General features: G+C 37.3%; 1 protein-coding gene across 1 annotated transcript in view; it reads left to right on the top strand.

The window, feature by feature from the left end:
- Window positions 1-15,004, top strand: part of fam83b.L (family with sequence similarity 83 member B L homeolog) — a 41,131-nt gene extending 26,127 nt beyond the window's left edge. Inside the window, exons 3-5 of the mRNA XM_018263467.2 lie at window positions 9,572-9,736; window positions 10,801-10,925; window positions 12,455-15,004. Coding sequence (XP_018118956.1) covers window positions 9,572-9,736; window positions 10,801-10,925; window positions 12,455-14,885 — 2,721 coding nt within the window. The 3' untranslated portion in view covers window positions 14,886-15,004. The remainder of the gene's footprint in view (window positions 1-9,571; window positions 9,737-10,800; window positions 10,926-12,454) is intronic.
- Window positions 15,005-17,784: the final 2,780 nt, after the last annotated feature.

The raw sequence follows: 17,784 nt of genomic DNA, 5'->3' as shown, positions 1-17,784 counted from the left end.
CCTCACTTAAAGTGCGGCTGGCAAATTGTATTAATGCAAGTCCCTTTGTGAACTGCAATGGATGAACACAGTTGTAGACATTGCACTACACCTTGCATTAAAAAATTAATTGCAGTGACCCTAGAATTTATAGGAAATGTTGACAATAACCCAGCCTACTTTCTGGCAAACCCCTGCCGAACACTGCAACATTTGGGAGCATTGAGGTAATAGGTGGCAAGTTTGCATGTTCACCGCAAATAGAAAAATTGTCTAGCTGGTGGTGGGGATTCATTTGATATCATTTAGAAGCTTTTGTTAATGATAGAGGTTCATTATAGGGAAGGTAAATATATAGGACAAATAATTGACTGCTGCTTTATGAAGCGACTATCGTCAGGTCGTTAAGTGCATCTGTGATTCCCCATTCCTGGTTTAAACTGGAGGTTTGCTGAGATTTCTACTCAACCTTCACAATGTCTGTTTCAATGTTGTTTTAGAATTGACAGGCTGTATGCAAATGGTGTGTCTTTATAATTCCTCAAGATAAAACAGATATAACCTTTCAAGTGAGCACTCATACAAGTCGCCTATTGATTATTAAATAAATTGGCGGCTGGGCACAAAATGATTATAAAGAAATTAGATTATATGTTAGACAATCTAGTTCTGTTGTACATATGCTGCACAGCACAGCCTGGCATAGAGAGAGTCACATTTGACACACCTTGAAATGGTTATGTAAGACTCATATTATAGAACAAAATAAAACATTAATTTCTCACCTTCCAATGGTCACCATATTACATTTGTTGCACAGAATCTTGCATTTATTTTTGTTTTCCCCATACTGCCTGGTGGTCTTAATACAGGATATAAACTTGATATAGTTGTGAATAAATTGCAAGTGTCATCCCTTTGCTCTTTCCACTGCAGATGTAGAAGGAGTTTACTTATGAGCACATGTAGATGGGTGTTGATGCTATCCATATTTTTTTCACAACGTGTTAAAGTTCATTTGACTATTTACCTCTGAGCCCCATGGCAGCTGTAGGTGTTGCTGCCTCCTAAATGTGAGCGTTTGCATTCTCGTGACAAAATCTGCCATGTCTGCCTGCACTTGGACTGACCCAATTTTCCAGGTGCAGGCAGGACAGGAGGCTAATGTCAGTGTATGGGTTGATTCTCGGCCTGATTATTTCAGCAGGCCATTTTCAGCCCATCTGGCATTAACTTAATAGTCTGCAAAATGTGTTATCTGATTAGCAGTACTTTTGTATCATGCTCCTAATTTAGGGTGATATCACACTATGTTTTGACCATCACGATACTTTAAGAAAAGACAGCTATGATCACACCTCTATTGCACCGGCAGCTGCTTTGCATTTATTTGAATTATAAACACACTGCCTTTTTGTAGATGCTGGTGTTGTCAAGGTAAGATTACTTAGGTACAGGAAGCAGCTGCAGATAGATAAGAACATATGGACCAATCTGGCTTGCAATGGGAGGGCAATGGATGTCAAAGAACTCAGTGTACCAAAGCCCTTAATTTGTAGGTAGCATTTTTACATAGAGAAGCTTTCTTTAATTATCCTCTTGCTATAACTTAACATTATGATTTTGGCTTGAAAACAGGTGTGGCAAACAGAGTTAAACATAAAGGAAACTCCCTAGGCTTCCCTGTTTTTTGGCAGACATCAACATGCATACTGTTTGGATATATGTGTAAATAAAAAATACATGTATTGAGCTTGTCTGAATAGCAAAAAAAGTAATTCTACAAAGATACAAAACAAGCTCTTGGCAGCTAGATCAGAGTTTATTCAAGGCAAAGCCACTAATATGCCATATGATCATTTTGAATGATAAGGCTCCCGGGCATTATGCACTAGCCCCTTCTTATCACCCAATAGTAACTGCTCTCTTCCTTAGATAACCTCCTTCGGGAAATCCCCTCCAAGTGCCAAAGAGGAGAACCTGATCTAGAAACTCCAGGGGGATCCACTATCTAACATGGCCATCTAACTGTAACTGAAATCACTTCTACTTCTAAAATACTGATTTAATGAGACTAACATTTTCCACTAAGAGGGCAAATATATCTATGTTAGACTGAAGATGCAATACAAAGATTGTTTTAGGAAATCTTGGGGCCATCAAAATGTGTTGCTTGGAAGGTATCAATTTATTTCTTTTTTTAATGTATGCACATGAAAGTGCATGTGGATGCAGTAGTTGTCCTAATGACACCATTCATTAAAAGTACTTGCATCCTAACACATTCCTTGTACTTCCCTATTGTTGCATTCTGCCTGGTGGGTCCATCCTGCCTCCTGTCCCTTATCATGTCTATTGATGCAGGAGAACCCGTGAGCTCCAACACACCTTTTAGCTGGTGGGAATTACATGGTTCCCTCCAGACTACCGTTGCATGAACGGTCCTATAAAAAATATAGTTGTATGTATCAGCTGCAATTGCATCAGACACAAATTCCCCTTGGCACAATTGCAATAATTGGAATTATGGAAAACACTGCATTGTGGGGGAAAAAACTGCTTCCAAAATTGCTTTTTGCAGACTGCACTTGTGGTCATAAATAATACATGACCACTAAAGTCTTAGGGCTTTCGTCGGATCACATCGTATCGACCAAACGCAGGAGATAAGTCGGATGAAGTCACAGGCAGCAAAATCTAATTGGACTGAATGAAAAGTATCAGGTAAGAACTACATTCCAACCCGAAACAACAGAACTGTCGGACGTGAATGCAGAAAGCTGCGTCTTCATCCGACATTCTTATCATGTGGTTCTTACCTGCTAATTTTCGTTGAGTCCAATTAGATTTTGCTACCTGCAACTACATTTGACTTATTTCATGCGTTTTGTCGATCCAAGGTGATCCAATGAAAAACGCATATGGAGTTCAGCCCTTATAAATAATATCAAGTGACCATAATTTGCATACATATGCCATCACAATCAACTGATTTCTATGTAACTAGAAGATACCTAGGGTACATGTTCATAACTGTAAAAAATATATGTACATAAGATACACAACTCTACCATTCAATTCTCTCATGCTGTGCCATACTCTTTTTTTCCACTCTGTCCATCTCTTCTCCTTTTTCTCTCTCTCCTTTCTTTTCCTCATCTTCCCCTCTGCTGCCTCCTTCTTCTTCCAACTTATTATCCATATAATTCTCCAGTCTTTGTGATTTGATTGCTTTGTTTTTTCTCCAGAAGAATGTGGCAATCATAAAGCCTCATTTCACATTTACACTTAACCAACTTTATTGCTTTTGTCACTGCTTTTAGTGCTGGTTTGCAATATGAACAATTCATAGTTTACTGTTGAACTGGATGATTTAAAAGATTAGATATAAGATCAGACAGTGATGCTGAGAACTGTCTATTTATCTGTTAAAGAAGCCAAATTGGGTCCTTTATACAGAACAAATGTAAAGTGAGCTGGTATTCAGACTCGCGGATCCATCTAAACATGCATGTCAGATTTGACATCAGTACAAACGGGCTCCAATGAGTGGACAGTTTGGCATGAAACTCTAGAAATATTCAATCAATATAAACAATGCAAAATGTAATTGCTGTTTTCTTTGGAGTATTGTTATACAAAGCACAATGTTCTCCATTGCAAATCACATTCATTTTCTTTAGCATGGTTTCATTTGAAATAATAATTGAGTCTAAGGCTAAAGATATTTTCAAATTTGTCTCAATTTTATGCTTTCTTCCTGCATACAATAACAAACAAAAAACAAAATATATAAGGCATAAGAATATTTGAAGAATTATTTATAAAACAATATTTTTTATAGCAATAACATAATACTTTTTTACAAATTCACAGAAAAATGCAGGTTTTATAAAGTATAACACAGTTGTACAGGAATGAAAAACTGAAAGGAGAGAGAACTTTTTTTGCCAAATTAATGGATGCAACGTGGGTCACTATATAACTCATAGTAGGCCAAAAGGTTGACAAGTTTATGCAATTTACCTTGAATCCATGCAGGATATTCTTAATAAATATTTTGTTTCTGTACCCTCTTTTATGAACATTGCACATAGTAGGCAGTTAAGCCTTTGTTATTTGTGCTGCCATCAGTATATAGTTTGAAATATACAAATATGGGTTTGCACACATAAGAAAAAACCTACAAGATGGTATTTTCGAAAAAATTGTATAGATTTATATTTGTGTCATAAAAGTAAATTCAATACACTTAGCATTGTAATACAACTACATATATGGAGGCCTTTCTTTGGGGCTTATTGCACGTATTTGCTTAAAGCTATAAGAAAATCCTCTTTTTGAGAGAAAATTGGAGTGCCCTCCACTGATCTATATTTGTATCAGTATATAGTTTACCAGTTTAAATGATGCTTTTAACAATGCCTTTATTGCTTTGCCCAACAGAAAGGACACAAGGTGCCCTAACAAAGTTTTTCCTGTAATCGTTGAGATTCATTTTGCATTCCTCTCAGAATTGTGTCAACAGAAGACATGGACTAGATCAACTGAAGGGTAGAGCCTAGTGCTTGACATCCCCTTCAACAAGGATTTAGGATGTTTGGGAAAAAATGTCTTCATTTAATGAAATGTAACATCCTGCCTGGGCTTGAACGTGTGACCAGGTGTTATCAATGCATTATCTCTGCTCAATATAAGCAGACAGCTAATGTTCTGGTTCACTGCTATTGGTATCCCAAGAAGGCATGGCCTGTTTTGTCTGTTGTAAAGAAACAAACTGCAAGCACTCACCAAGCTTTTTCAATTCCCAAACTTTTAGGTGCACATCACACGGTGTCGACTTCAACCAGCTCCTTCTATCAAAAATGTAGAAGACAGCACCATCAAAGAGAAAACATTTAAAAGCCTTTATTATCTTTACGTGGCTTTGATCTGAAAAATGCTGTTTCACCTGTTGTCAATCTAATAACAGGTGTTCTGAGTTAGTTATTAGTTTGGCAATATAACCCCCTGCTCTGCACTGACTCATTGCCCATTATAGGTCAAGTGTATTTAGTTCTAGGTGCTCTGTAGCCTGTTCCTTTGACTCCTGCTACCTGTTCCTGTTCCCTGTGTGACTTCCTGGTTCTCACCCTGGCTTGTTCCTGACCTTGAGTTGGCCTCAAGATTCTTGTCTGAGTATGTCCAGCTCCTTGCTTACTGGCTCCTTCTCAGAGTATCTGTTTGAAGCCCTTGCCTGCCCCTGTGGGAGTTGCTGAGTTCTCATGAGTAGTGATGGGCGAATTTATTCGGCAGGCTCGAATTCATGGCAAATTTGCATGTTTCGCCGCTGGCGAAAAAATTCACAAAATTCCCATGAAAATTCACTGGCAAAAATTTTGAATTGTCGCAGTTTTCAATTTTGACTCCCGTGAATTGTCGCTGGTGTCAAAATTCACGTTTTGCAAATTTTTGCGAATTTCGTGGCGAATCGAGACGGGACAAATTCGCCCATCACTAATCATGAAGTAAGTCCTGGTGGCACCCAAGTATCTAAAAGCCAGGCCCAAAGCCAAAGGTGGCTGTTCAAGGTAGAAGAGCACGCTTGGACAGGAATCCAGTCACTCCCCGGGGGTTTGTGTTTGCCATACACGACATGAAGGAGTTGTATCAAAAAACATCATAACCTTGTAGAGTTTCCCTAAACCTTCCTAAAGTTTCCGTTCTCTGGGCATTGACGTATATGACTTCCCAATCCTCTGTGCACAGATTAGGAGTAATTGATCAAAGCAGAACAATTTAGGGTAAGGGACAATTTAGTATATTAATATATATTAGAATGCAAGCTTTTTGGATGGCTTAATCACAGCATGCAATAAACTGCAACATCAGGACAAAAATGCCCAATGAGAACAATTGATTAGAGTTCAATAAGGTGTCCACAATGGGTGAGCTGGCGAGTGTGATTGTTTTCCGACGGGATTGTCTAGTTAGGGCTGTCTTCAGCCTGTGGTACATTAACCACTGAGATGTGGGGAGCTGTCTCTTATCATGTAAAGATTGTAGTGGTATAACCTGATTGCTCTCCCAAATGTCCCCAAGAGTAGTGATGTTTAGCGTAAGCCAGACTCCCAGGGGGCTTAGTAACACCAAGCCAGGGGAATTCTGTATTTCCCCATATGGGTGTTTGTGGCAGGTAGTGGTTGTACCGAGTTATCTTGTGTACTTGGCTTACTACTTTTTTCTGCAACAGAACCAGGGATGAGATGGGTTTTAGGGGGTTTTCTGGTTAGCAGGGCCTGCCATGGAGAGTTAGTATCCCATTGTTATAGTCCCCCACAGACGGTACTGCCCTGGTAGTTCACACTAACTTGTGCATCTACAATGATTATTTTCCTTAAAGGAAATTGTGCAAGGATGTTTGAAAGAAGTCATATTTTTTTATGTTTCGCTTCTGCTCCTACTTTCGTAATGTATGTTCTAGAAAAACAAGCACAAACTAGAAAGCAATAACACATTTTGCAGGGCAGATTTATTGAATATTGAAATGGGGAAACCTGAAGGATTCCCAGCAGTTCTATATTTTCTCGATTTATCAAAGCTTTCTTTACTGTCAGGTTCATTTTTTTGACAGTTAGAAAAGTTTTAATGAACTGAAATATTCATCAACCGGTGCAGTATGTAATGGCCGGGCTGTCTCAACAAAATATGGAGAAAACGTTATTGTGATATGCCCTCTTTCACATGTACCCCCACAACCTATTGACACTTTCTTTAGACAGTAATGAGCATTCCATAATCCAGATATGCCAGTAAGGTCCCTGCAGATGGAGAATTGCATTAACCCCCTACATGCCAGTAAAAGATCATTGCAGATTTAGAGCAGCGAATTGGCACCCCATATGTGCCAAAATGTTGCCTCTTTCCCCTTCCTAATGTTCCCCACCATTCCCTTCCATGTTTACATTCTGTGCTGTCATTCTCAGGTTCTAAAAACTTCACTACTCCCCCTCACCCACCATTTTTTTTTGCTCAGTGTTTATCTGTTACACAAAGCACGTCAAAACAATGTATATGTCCCATACAGTTATGCATCAATGTGCAGACTGAAAACATTATAGGGTGCAGAGATAGGATTGACACTTGGCTGGTATTTTATCATTCTTGGCAAAAAAAACATAAAACTATATAAAGGTTGATATTTTTTTCAGCAGAGGTGGCAACCCTGCACAGAAACCACAGTAAGGTTGACACCTGGTTGGTATTACTGCAAGATAAAAAATAAAGGAGGTCTGGTATTTTTTTCCATAAAACTTGGCAACCCTAGACCAAGGAACATTTTCTTTGCTGTCAGGTAATAATTAAGTCTAACATTACTGTACTACATTTTAGGCCAGCTACGTGTATTAACAACTTTACTTACTTTGAGCTTTCTTTTTTAATATTTTTCTGTGCTGTTCCTTTAAACGAATATTTATTGCTTCTAATTGTCTTGCTGGATATTTTATCCCCTTCCCTATAGCATTTAGGAATATGCCTCCCCCCCTCTCCATGCTAGAGTGACTATTTTCTTATCTGTTTGTCGTTTGTCTTTCTTGGTCTTTCTCATCGCACAACCGCAGGCAGAGAGCTCCTTCAGAATGCCGATTAGCTAACACGTGATTCGTTTAACAGGCATTACTACTTGAAGATCCGGTGTGCCTTATCTAATCTCCTGTATTCAGAAGAATCTCCCTGTATTGTTGTGGGGGAAAAAAGAGAAGCTAACAGTAATATCACACAGAAGGGAGGGTAGTAAGTTCCCTGTACTAAATACTTAAGAAATATATACTCAGGAGCCCGGCAGGCAGAAATTGGACAGCCCACTCTCCCCCCTCTGAGCTTTCAATTAATTTCAGAACCGGAAAAAAGCAGCTGCATAGGGGAACAGTAGGTAGACATTACTAACGCCCACTGGGGCCCACAAGTACCGGGGCCCACCGGGGTTTCTCCCGGTCTCCCGGTGGGCCAGTCCGACCCTGAAAGCTAGTGTTCAGTGCGGAACAATATCGCTTGCCTGAATTCTTGCTCCCCAATGCAAATTAAATATGGGGGGAAAGGATTTGGATGATTCTTTTCTATGCAGAAACACACTGACCCAGTATGGCTAAAAAATATAAATAATATACAAACTGGGCCCTAAATAGCTTAATTATCCATGCCACTGACTAACTGCTCGTTATCCAGTCAACTTTTGTTTTTACCAATTTTATTATAATCTTGTTTGAATACATTTTGACTTAATCTCAATAGATTCAGAATTCATGTATTTAAAAAAGTCTATGGTCATTTTGTTCTGCCTCAACTGAGCTTTCTTATTGTTTTCCCTTTTTTCATTGTATATACAAGTAAGTGATCCTTTTGGCTACCCACGTGGTGAGCCAAATCAGCCCTTAAACACTTTTTTTTGGACAGTTGTTCAAAAGCCTTTATTTATTTTTTGGGCAGTTGTTCAAAAGCCTTTATTTAGAAGTAAGCAGTAATTGCAAACAGGGCTATAATATAAATTAATGCATCCGCCAGGTTTTACCCCTATGTTTGGTTCAAATGCCACTGTGAGCAGATTCAAACTGAAAATCTAGATTTAGAAGATACATCCATGACCAAATATCAGCTATCTTGGTCAACTCACCTTTAGACTCACTTAGAACTCACCTTAAGCCAATTAATTTACATTTCTCTAGCCTAAAACTAGGCTTAGGCTACAGCGTAAGTAAAGGTGCCCTTATGTAAGTTTTAAGGATATCAAATGTTTTAAAACTCAAACCCAACTGGGTATAGAGATTCATACAATTGTCCCAGGATTATTGGTACAAAATAATCCTCTTTCTTGCAAATACCATCTTCATCTTTCAGTCTCTCACCCAAATTGTTGTATAGTAGAACAAATAGAGATTAGTCTTTTGGATATAGGGTAAAGCTGGCCATAGACGTTCAGATATATCCTTATGTCTGACAAAAGAGTGTACTGTAAAATCTCCTGATCTACCACTAACCATTCAGATTAAATAATGTAGTAAAAATAACAATTCAGACAATGTTCTGGCCAATAATTCGCAGACCGCAATCATATGAAGGATATGTCTGACAAATAGTAGTGACAGTCACCCATTGATATTGTCAGATCGCCTCTGTGTCTTGTGACCCACTCTCTCTGGTACTCAATATGTATGTATTATCCATGCTCCAAAGAAGTCAGTCACAGTATAAGGAAAGTAACTGGAACATTTTCAGAAGTGACATTATTTCTTTTTGCAAAACGTTGCCACTACATTTTACACATAGTTTTAAGGGATATGTAGGCAGTTTTAATCTTGCAGAGTATAACTAATCCTATCACCGTAACTACACAGAATCAACACCTCTGTGAATTTTCAGATGTCACCTCTTTGAAGAGTTACAATGTGCCATTGTGATTGGATTAGTGGAAGAGTTTACTCGGATGAGTAGTGAAACGTCTTCATTGATTACTCAGCAAGTCCAGTTGTTTTTAGATTTACCTATACTAGATATACCATGACCTGAATGATTGAAAATCTTCATAGTCAACTTGGATTTTTCTTTGTTATTACAGGTAATCGCCATTGTTATGGATATGTTTACAGATGTGGATATTTTAAAGGAACTTGTGGAGGCATCGAGCAGAGGAATTCCAATTTATCTTCTTCTAGACGACATAAACTTTCCACATTTTCTCAAAATGACAGAGAAACAAGGAATTCAGGTGCAAAGGCTCAGGGTAAGTAAAGGTACTCTTTTATTAGTGATCTAGGGCATCACTTATGATCTACAGTTAGTTTAGTGTAGCTATCATTATATAAGTAAAATTGTGAATGTATAGGTGAGTGTGATACATGTGTGCTGGGTTTCATTTGGAGGGGTTGAACTTGTTGGACTTTTGTCAACACAATTTAACTGTGTCCATAAGTAAGGATACCAAGTTTTAAAGAATATAAACCTATCTGAGTATACGACTTCATTTAATTTTACAGTTTTCGCTCTGACTCCAAAAACATTGTAGACCTTCAAAGAGAACTGCCCTTTCCAATATTGTTTAAGGGGCAGATTTACTAAGGTTCGAGTGAATTTTCGAAGTTAAAAAAGTTTGAATTTCGTTGTATTTTTTGGGTACTTTGACCATCGAATAAGCCATATCCGACTTCAACTTGAACGTTCGACTATTTGACCATTCGATAATCGAAGTACTGTCTCTTTAAAAAAACTTCGACTTCAATACTTCGTCAAATTAAACCTGCTGAAGAGCCATGTTAGCCTATGGGGACCTTCTACAGCATTTTTGGCATTCAAAGGAAAATCGTACGATAAAATCGTACGATCGTACTACGATGGGAATATGATCATACGATGCTAAAAATCCTACGAATTCGAATTTCATAGGATTCAATTCAATAGTCGAATTTCAAAGTATTTTACACTTCGAAATTCGACCCTTGATAAATCTGCCCCTATGAGTCAGAATCAAAAAGGATAAACAAACACTACTGTCAACTACAAGTACAAATAACTTTTATCCATTGCAAATAATTTGATTTTCTTTCATTGTGCAAAAAACACAATTTTTGGGTGAGGGAATCCTATAATGTAAAAATGTAAATTTCATAATGGACCAATTTTAATAAATGCCATCAAGAAGGCAGGTTTTAGAGTCATTACTTCACATCATGTTATATCAATGATACTGTAATTATTTCCTGTTTTACTTTTGAATATTTAAGATATGTATGCTTTAAATTAGAATTCTTAAATAAAACAACATGTCATTTTTCTTTCATTCCTTTATAGAACTTAAGAGTAAGAACTGTCAAAGGTCAAGATTATTTTTCAAAGTCCGGTGCCAAATTCTCTGGTAAAATGGACCAAAAGTTTCTCCTAGTGGATTGTGAGAAGGTTATGTATGGTACTTACAGGTAAATTCGTGTGACTTTGATGATATTCCTTTAACTCTTGTGGCTCCCCGCAGTGCCAAGGGCAGCGGCCCTGGGTTGACAGTGCCCACTAGGTTTTTTAGGGCCCAGAGCAGGATGTAGGAATGCAGGTGGAGAAACATCCTTGTGTGAAATTATTCTAACCTTTCAGCGAAGAAGATTGCTGGGTGTGAGTTTTGCATTTATTATCACTGGGGGGGCTCCTTAATATATTGGAGCCCCTGTTGCTTACCCACTTACTTCTTCTTTAACCATTTTTACATGTTTATTCCCCTTTTAAAAATGATTTGCCTGCTTTTTATGATAATTGCATAACTGTCGGGCAGATTTATCAAAATGTGAGTTTAGAGCTTAAGAAATAAAAATTCACCCACGTTCTATTCATTCCTATTGGATTTCTATAGCTGAAAATGAAATGGGTGAAAGTTAGAACTCACCATTTGATAAATATGGTTTTAAAAATCCCATAGGAATGAACAGAACATGGGTGAGTTTTTATCTACTAAGCTCTAAACTTACATTTTGATAAATCTGCCCCATGGTTTCATCCATATTAAGTTGAATCCAATTTTTGAATCTGTTGTAAGGTCATAGAATTAATGCAATCATTTTTAAAGATTTAGTTGTATTTGCAAGATATTTACCTGTATCCAGCAAAATTCTTTTGGGTTAGTCTCCAAATTTTCATATCATCCTAAAACAAGTATTTATATATCATCCTTGATGTAGATTGAAACTGTTTATCTAATCTATTAACACCCTGCAAGAAATGAGAGTGTAATAAGACCATGTAATGGTCGTGCAAACATTAATTATGGTCATTACATTACTGTGGTCACCTTGTGCATTTATGACTTGTTAAACCTCTTACAGATGCTTTGTATGGGATCCACAAAAGTTTAAAAAAATCAAGTTACAGGGCTACCAACAGAACAAGTCCTTAGTTATTTGTTAGAATAGACAATTGTCCCTGTGCTTTTAATATTTACTTGTTGTGTTTGAGGCAATTTTATTGAATTTCAGAAATATACAAATAGAAAGCAATGTCAAGACATATAAAATATATATTCATAGCACAATCCTGAGAAGGGGTTCTCAAAGTCCATAAATTGAAATTAAGGTAAATCAGCGTAGAAATATATATTAATATTATATATAAAAAATATATATCATTTTTTAATAAAAATATACTACAACCTGTTCAATATTCCTAGTAGTCACAATTGTGGGATTGCGTTTTACGGATCCTGCCTGTTTCTTTTTTTTTTCAGTTTCACATTCTGACAAGTTTGATATCTTTGGTATATTGTGGCTGTAATGTAAAGATTTGAAAGGGTTACTTAACACCTATTATTTCCTTACTATATCCTGATTTGTGCTTATGGTATTATACCATTATTTGATAATTGATTTGTTAATTAAAAGAGATTATCTGTTTTGATATACTGTGGATATTTTTTACAAGTTTGAAAATAGTTTTTAATATTTTAATGTCTTTTCTTTCTCTTCAGTTTTATGTGGTCCTATGAAAAGATACACTTAAGTATGGTCCAGATTATCAGTGGAAAACTAGTAGAATCATTTGATGAAGAGTTTAGGACAATGTATGCCCGGTCTTGTATTCCTGCTGCATTTGGTCCGGAGGAACTGGTGTCTGGAAAAATTAAAAAAATTCCATGGGAAAATGGCGCATACCAATATTCTATGTCTTCGTTGCTCTCAGCCTCATCTCAACGGAGTCTTTTTGGCAGGAAAGAACAGATTCATACGTTGGATTCTACCTATTTAAAACCACGGACTAGATTTCTGAACAATGAAGATGATACATTCGGCATGAGAAATTCAGCATATCGACCTCATCAATTGGGATTTAATGTTCAAAGTAAAATTCAGCATTTTCAACAGTTTGAAAGACATGACAATTGGAAAAGACATAGCTATGCTGCAGGGGACAAAACAGAGTTGTCGCCTTATATGATGCTAAATAGAGCAGTGAACAATAGAGGTAATAATGCCCCCACTACCTGGAATAGACAAGTAGATGTTGCTAGCATTGGGTCTTCATCAAGGGGCAGCTATTCAAGTAACTACAATGGATCTACACAAAGTTTTGCAACCCGACTAACGCAGAGAATTGTTCCAAACCTATCTGAAAGAAATCCAAGTGTCCGAAGATCTTTCCACGGAGCTGATAGTCACATGCGATCTGTACAACAAAGAATGCCAACATTGGAACGCACCACAAAATCATTTCTAAGAAACTGGAGAATTGAATCATACTTGAATGATCATTCAGATATTCCTCCTGATTCAAATGATGCATTTAGTGAAAGGAATGAAGCATCTGAAAGAACTGAAAGCATTACTGATAACTCTCTCTATGGCAATTCCCGAATTCGATCTTCACTCTTATACCAGCCTACATTGCCTGAACAAATGGAAGCAAATAGTTGTACGACTGGCTCTTCCCATTCAAATTCCACTATAGTTGACTCTCAGGGTAGCCTTACACCAAAAGCATCACCACATAACATCAGGTTCTCAGATAATATGGATCAACATAACTGTATAAACTACGAAAACCAACACACAACTCAACAGGATACTTTTAAAAGGCATAGTCTGCATGTTCCAGAAAGTTCAAGGCTTGGTTCAAATTACACTTCTAATATAGGACAAACAAGTTACTTGTACACAGCTCTATGTGCAAACAATCAGGCTGAGCCTACTAATAAACAGAATGATAACTTTCTCAAGAGGAGAAGCTTGCCTCTCTTTGAACGCAGAAAAGTAAATGGAGGTCAAAATAACACCATAGTCCCCCCAAATTATATTTATAATTCATTGGTTAGAAGAAAACCTGAAACCACTCTGCATCAGAATACTTTCAATTTTACTAGCACTCCAAATCTAGAAAATACTTTAAAGCATATTGATGAAAATACAAACAGTAAATCACAGACTTCTCTTTTTACTCAAGCAATATCGACAGAATCGCTGGATTCAACCAATCAGGAAGGTCACAATGGCCACTCATCAACGAAAAAAGAAAGTAAAGGCTCTCCCAATTTCCTTAAAAAAGGATCACAAAAACTGAAATCTCTTCTTAATCTGGCACCCGAGAAAAAAGAAAATATCTCTAAAAATAAAACACCAGCTTTTTATAGAATGTGCAGTAGTTCTGACACCTTAATTTCTGAAGGTGATGAACAGGGAAGCCCCAAAAAGTCTGATACGAAAAATGAAATCGCACCTAAAAAAGACAAATTGAAACTCTCTGCTTCACAATTTAGCTTACATAAAAGTAAAGAAAGCATTTGCACAGCTCCCCCTAAATCGCCAAAGCCCATTTCTGAAGAGGTTATCCAAGTAACCCAAACTCCTGATATGATTACTACTGAAAAAACAGGAGATGCGTCTACACCACGATTTAATACAGAGCAAATTCAGTATCAAGACACCAGAACATATGCTACATATAGAAGAGTAATGCCAACCTCTGTACAAAGAGATCCTTCTTGGAACCCACAGACAGAGGTATTACCAAGGGAAATGCCTCAACACATTGAAATGCCTCCAGTGATGCAGAGAGATATGCAACTAAGGCACTCACAGCACAGGGGGATGCAACAAATAGATATGCAGCAAAGTGATATGTTTGCACAACACATGCCTCAAGAAGAGATTAATCCTGCCAGAGTAAATGAGAGAAGGGTGTATAGTCGTTTCGAGCCCTTTTGTAAATTAGAAAACACAATGCCTGTACACAACAGTAATGTTCAGATTTCAGATTATCAAAGTAAAGGGATGATGAATACATATAACAGACCCAATAACATACATAGTTACAATTCGCCAGTGTATAACTCTATACAACCTAACGAGAATAGGTTTGGCAGGTTTATGCAAAAATTTGGAAGTTTTATTCACAAAAAACAATAATTGTAAAAACAAGTGGATTTAACTTATTAACCGCATTGACATAGCAGAATTGAAAATGCGCAAGAACTTTTGTATATTTTACAACCTCGTAATAAAACTGCACATATGCACTTCTCTGAGACTATTTCCGTGCCAAATATTTGCTTCCGGGAGAAAATAAAGCAGTGTATTTATTAAATATTGCTTTCATTTTTCAACAATATACACGTAATTGCACACGTTGTTGGCCTTAGAAACCTCATGTAGTTTATGGTAAAATAAATGCACAGAAAAATATTTTTAACTTTTGCTGCATGGGGGCAGGTGTTTTAACAAAAATGGCCCATATGCATTTAAGGTCAAAGAGCATGTTGAATTGACTTTCTTAGGTGAAGAGTGGGTTGTGTTAATTTGTTACAGGAATAAAGATAACTTTCTCCCAATTGTTTATCAGTCTGTAGGGTTTGAAATTAACTTAGTCTTTTGTAAATGCTCAATAAAAAACGTTTTAGGGCATTTTGTAAAGCAAATCTTAAAGGAGAACTAAACCCCTAAAAATTAATATGGCTAAAAATGCCATATGTTATATACTGAACTTATTGCACCAGCCTAAAGTTTCAGCTTCTCAATAGCAGCAATGATCCAGGACTTCAGACTTATCAAAGGGGGTCTTCATCTCAGTGGGCTCTGAGCATCTGTTGAGAAGCTAAGCTTAGGGTTTGTTGCAAATTATCAAGTAGAAAAAGAGGTTGTCCTGTAATATAAACTGATGCTATAAAGCTGATTATTACATTCTGATACTAGTTGCACTGGTTTCTGTGCTGTCATGTAGAAATTATTGGTATTAATTACTAATCAGCCTTATATTGTGACATTTATATTCTATGTGTACTGTATATTGTGAGTGGGTCCCTAAGCCCAGTAAGTGACAGCAGCACAGAGCATGTGCAGTGAATCAGCAGAAAAGAGTCTGAAGAAGTGCCGAGCATTACGGCAAGAAACGCGTAAGTCCAGTACACCCACCGCACAGATATTGTACCACTATGTGTGCATTATTAAATCCGCTTTTCAAAGACATACATTGTTTCCTCTTATGGATTTCCGTAACAGCGCCCAGGAATGCAGGAGTCTTAAGCATTGAAAGTGAACTGCCCTTGTAAATTATAGATGGCCCATGACTGGACATATTATAAAAGACTAGACCTTTCTCTGACAAAACTAAGTTAAACAATTCAGTTCTGCCGCCCATCAGTAATTGTGTTTTCCCTTGTTTATATTACTTATATTTGATACTTGAACTGTAGAAATAAAAATGTCTCTGTGCTCCTCTGTAACAGCTTGACCCAATGGCACAGAATGTACAATGCAGCTGCGATTACATTTTCCAGGCATAATTAAGTTTTCTCTCCAGAGTGACAGCTCATAGAGATCTGTTGTAAAAGTCTACAGGTGTCAGCCATAAAGCATACTTGAAGAAAAGAGCTGGGAATTATTAAAATAATAGAGGTTTAAACTGTTAAAATAAAAATGACCGTAGGGGCTATGGCCACCTAGAATTTTTATCCCTCATTTAGATTAATAATGCGGGTGGGTAAGATGCAGCAAACGTTTCCAGTGCAATAGCTGGATGTGACGGAGAGACACACGGAGATTCACAGCTTAGAGCTAAACTGTCCCAAATAAGATGCAGGCTGTATTCTATGTGTAATATGCCTAGAGTTCCTAATGTCATGAATTGGGAGCTGAGTAACGTGTAACTGGCAAAAATTGGGTTTTTTGATTTCTGAAAGCAAGTAGTCAGTTACACTTCTGAATGAAACATTATGTATTACCCTTAGCCTAACAATTATTAAGTTGTAAGAATAAGTTATTTGCCCCTGCTATTGGCAGCGGCCTCTGCCACAGAAAACCACTTTCAATTCACTTGACAGTAAGCATACATAGTTACATAGTTACATAGTTACATAGTTACATAGTTACATAGTTACATAGTTACATAGTTAAATCGGGTTGAAAAATTACAAAGTCCATTAAGTTCAACCCCTCCATAGAAAAACACAGAATCCGTACACACACTACTCCCTACTTTCACATAAATTCTATATACCCATATCTATACTAACTATAGAATTTAGTATCACAATAGCCTTTGATATTATGTCTGTCCAAGAAATCATCCAAGCCATTCTTAAAGGCATTAACAGAACCAGCCATCACAACATCACCCGGCAGTGCATTCCACAACCTCACTGTCCTGACTGTAAAGAACCCCCTACGTTGCTTCAAATGAAAGTTCTTTTCTTCTAGTCTAAAGGGGTGGCCTCTGGTACGGTGATCCTCTTTATGGGTAAAAAGGTCCCCTGCTATTTGTCTATAATGTCCTCTAATGTACTTGTAAAGTGTAATCATGTCCCCTCACAAGTGCCTTTTTTACAGAGAAAACAACCCCAACCTTGACAGTCTCCCCTCATAATTTAAGACTTCCATCCCTTCAACCAGTTTAGTTGCACGTCTCTGCACTCTCTCCAGCTCATTTATATCCCTCTTAAGGACTGGAGTCCAAAACTGCACTGCATACTACAGATGAGGCTTCACCAGGGACCTATAAAGAGGCAAAATTATGTTTTCATCCCTTGAGTTAATGCCCTTTTAAATGCAAGACAGAACTTTATTTGCTTTAGTAGCCACAGAATGACACTGCCCAGAATTAGACAACGTGTTATCTACAAAGACCCCTAGATCCTTCTCATTTAAGGAAACTCCCAACACACTGCCATTTAGTGTATAACTTGCATTTATATTATTTTTGCCAAAGTGCATAACCTTGCATTTATCAACATTGAACCTCAATTTCCAGTTTTCTGCCCAGTTTTCCAGTTTAGACAAATCACTCTGCAAAGTCGCAGCATCCTGCATGGAA

The sequence above is a fragment of the Xenopus laevis genome, chromosome 5L (genome assembly GCF_017654675.1).
Source record: "Xenopus laevis strain J_2021 chromosome 5L, Xenopus_laevis_v10.1, whole genome shotgun sequence".
Taxonomy (NCBI): Eukaryota; Metazoa; Chordata; class Amphibia; order Anura; family Pipidae; genus Xenopus; species Xenopus laevis.
The sequence above is the reverse complement of the archived record's forward strand: the minus strand, read 5'-3'. Positions and strand labels throughout refer to the sequence as shown.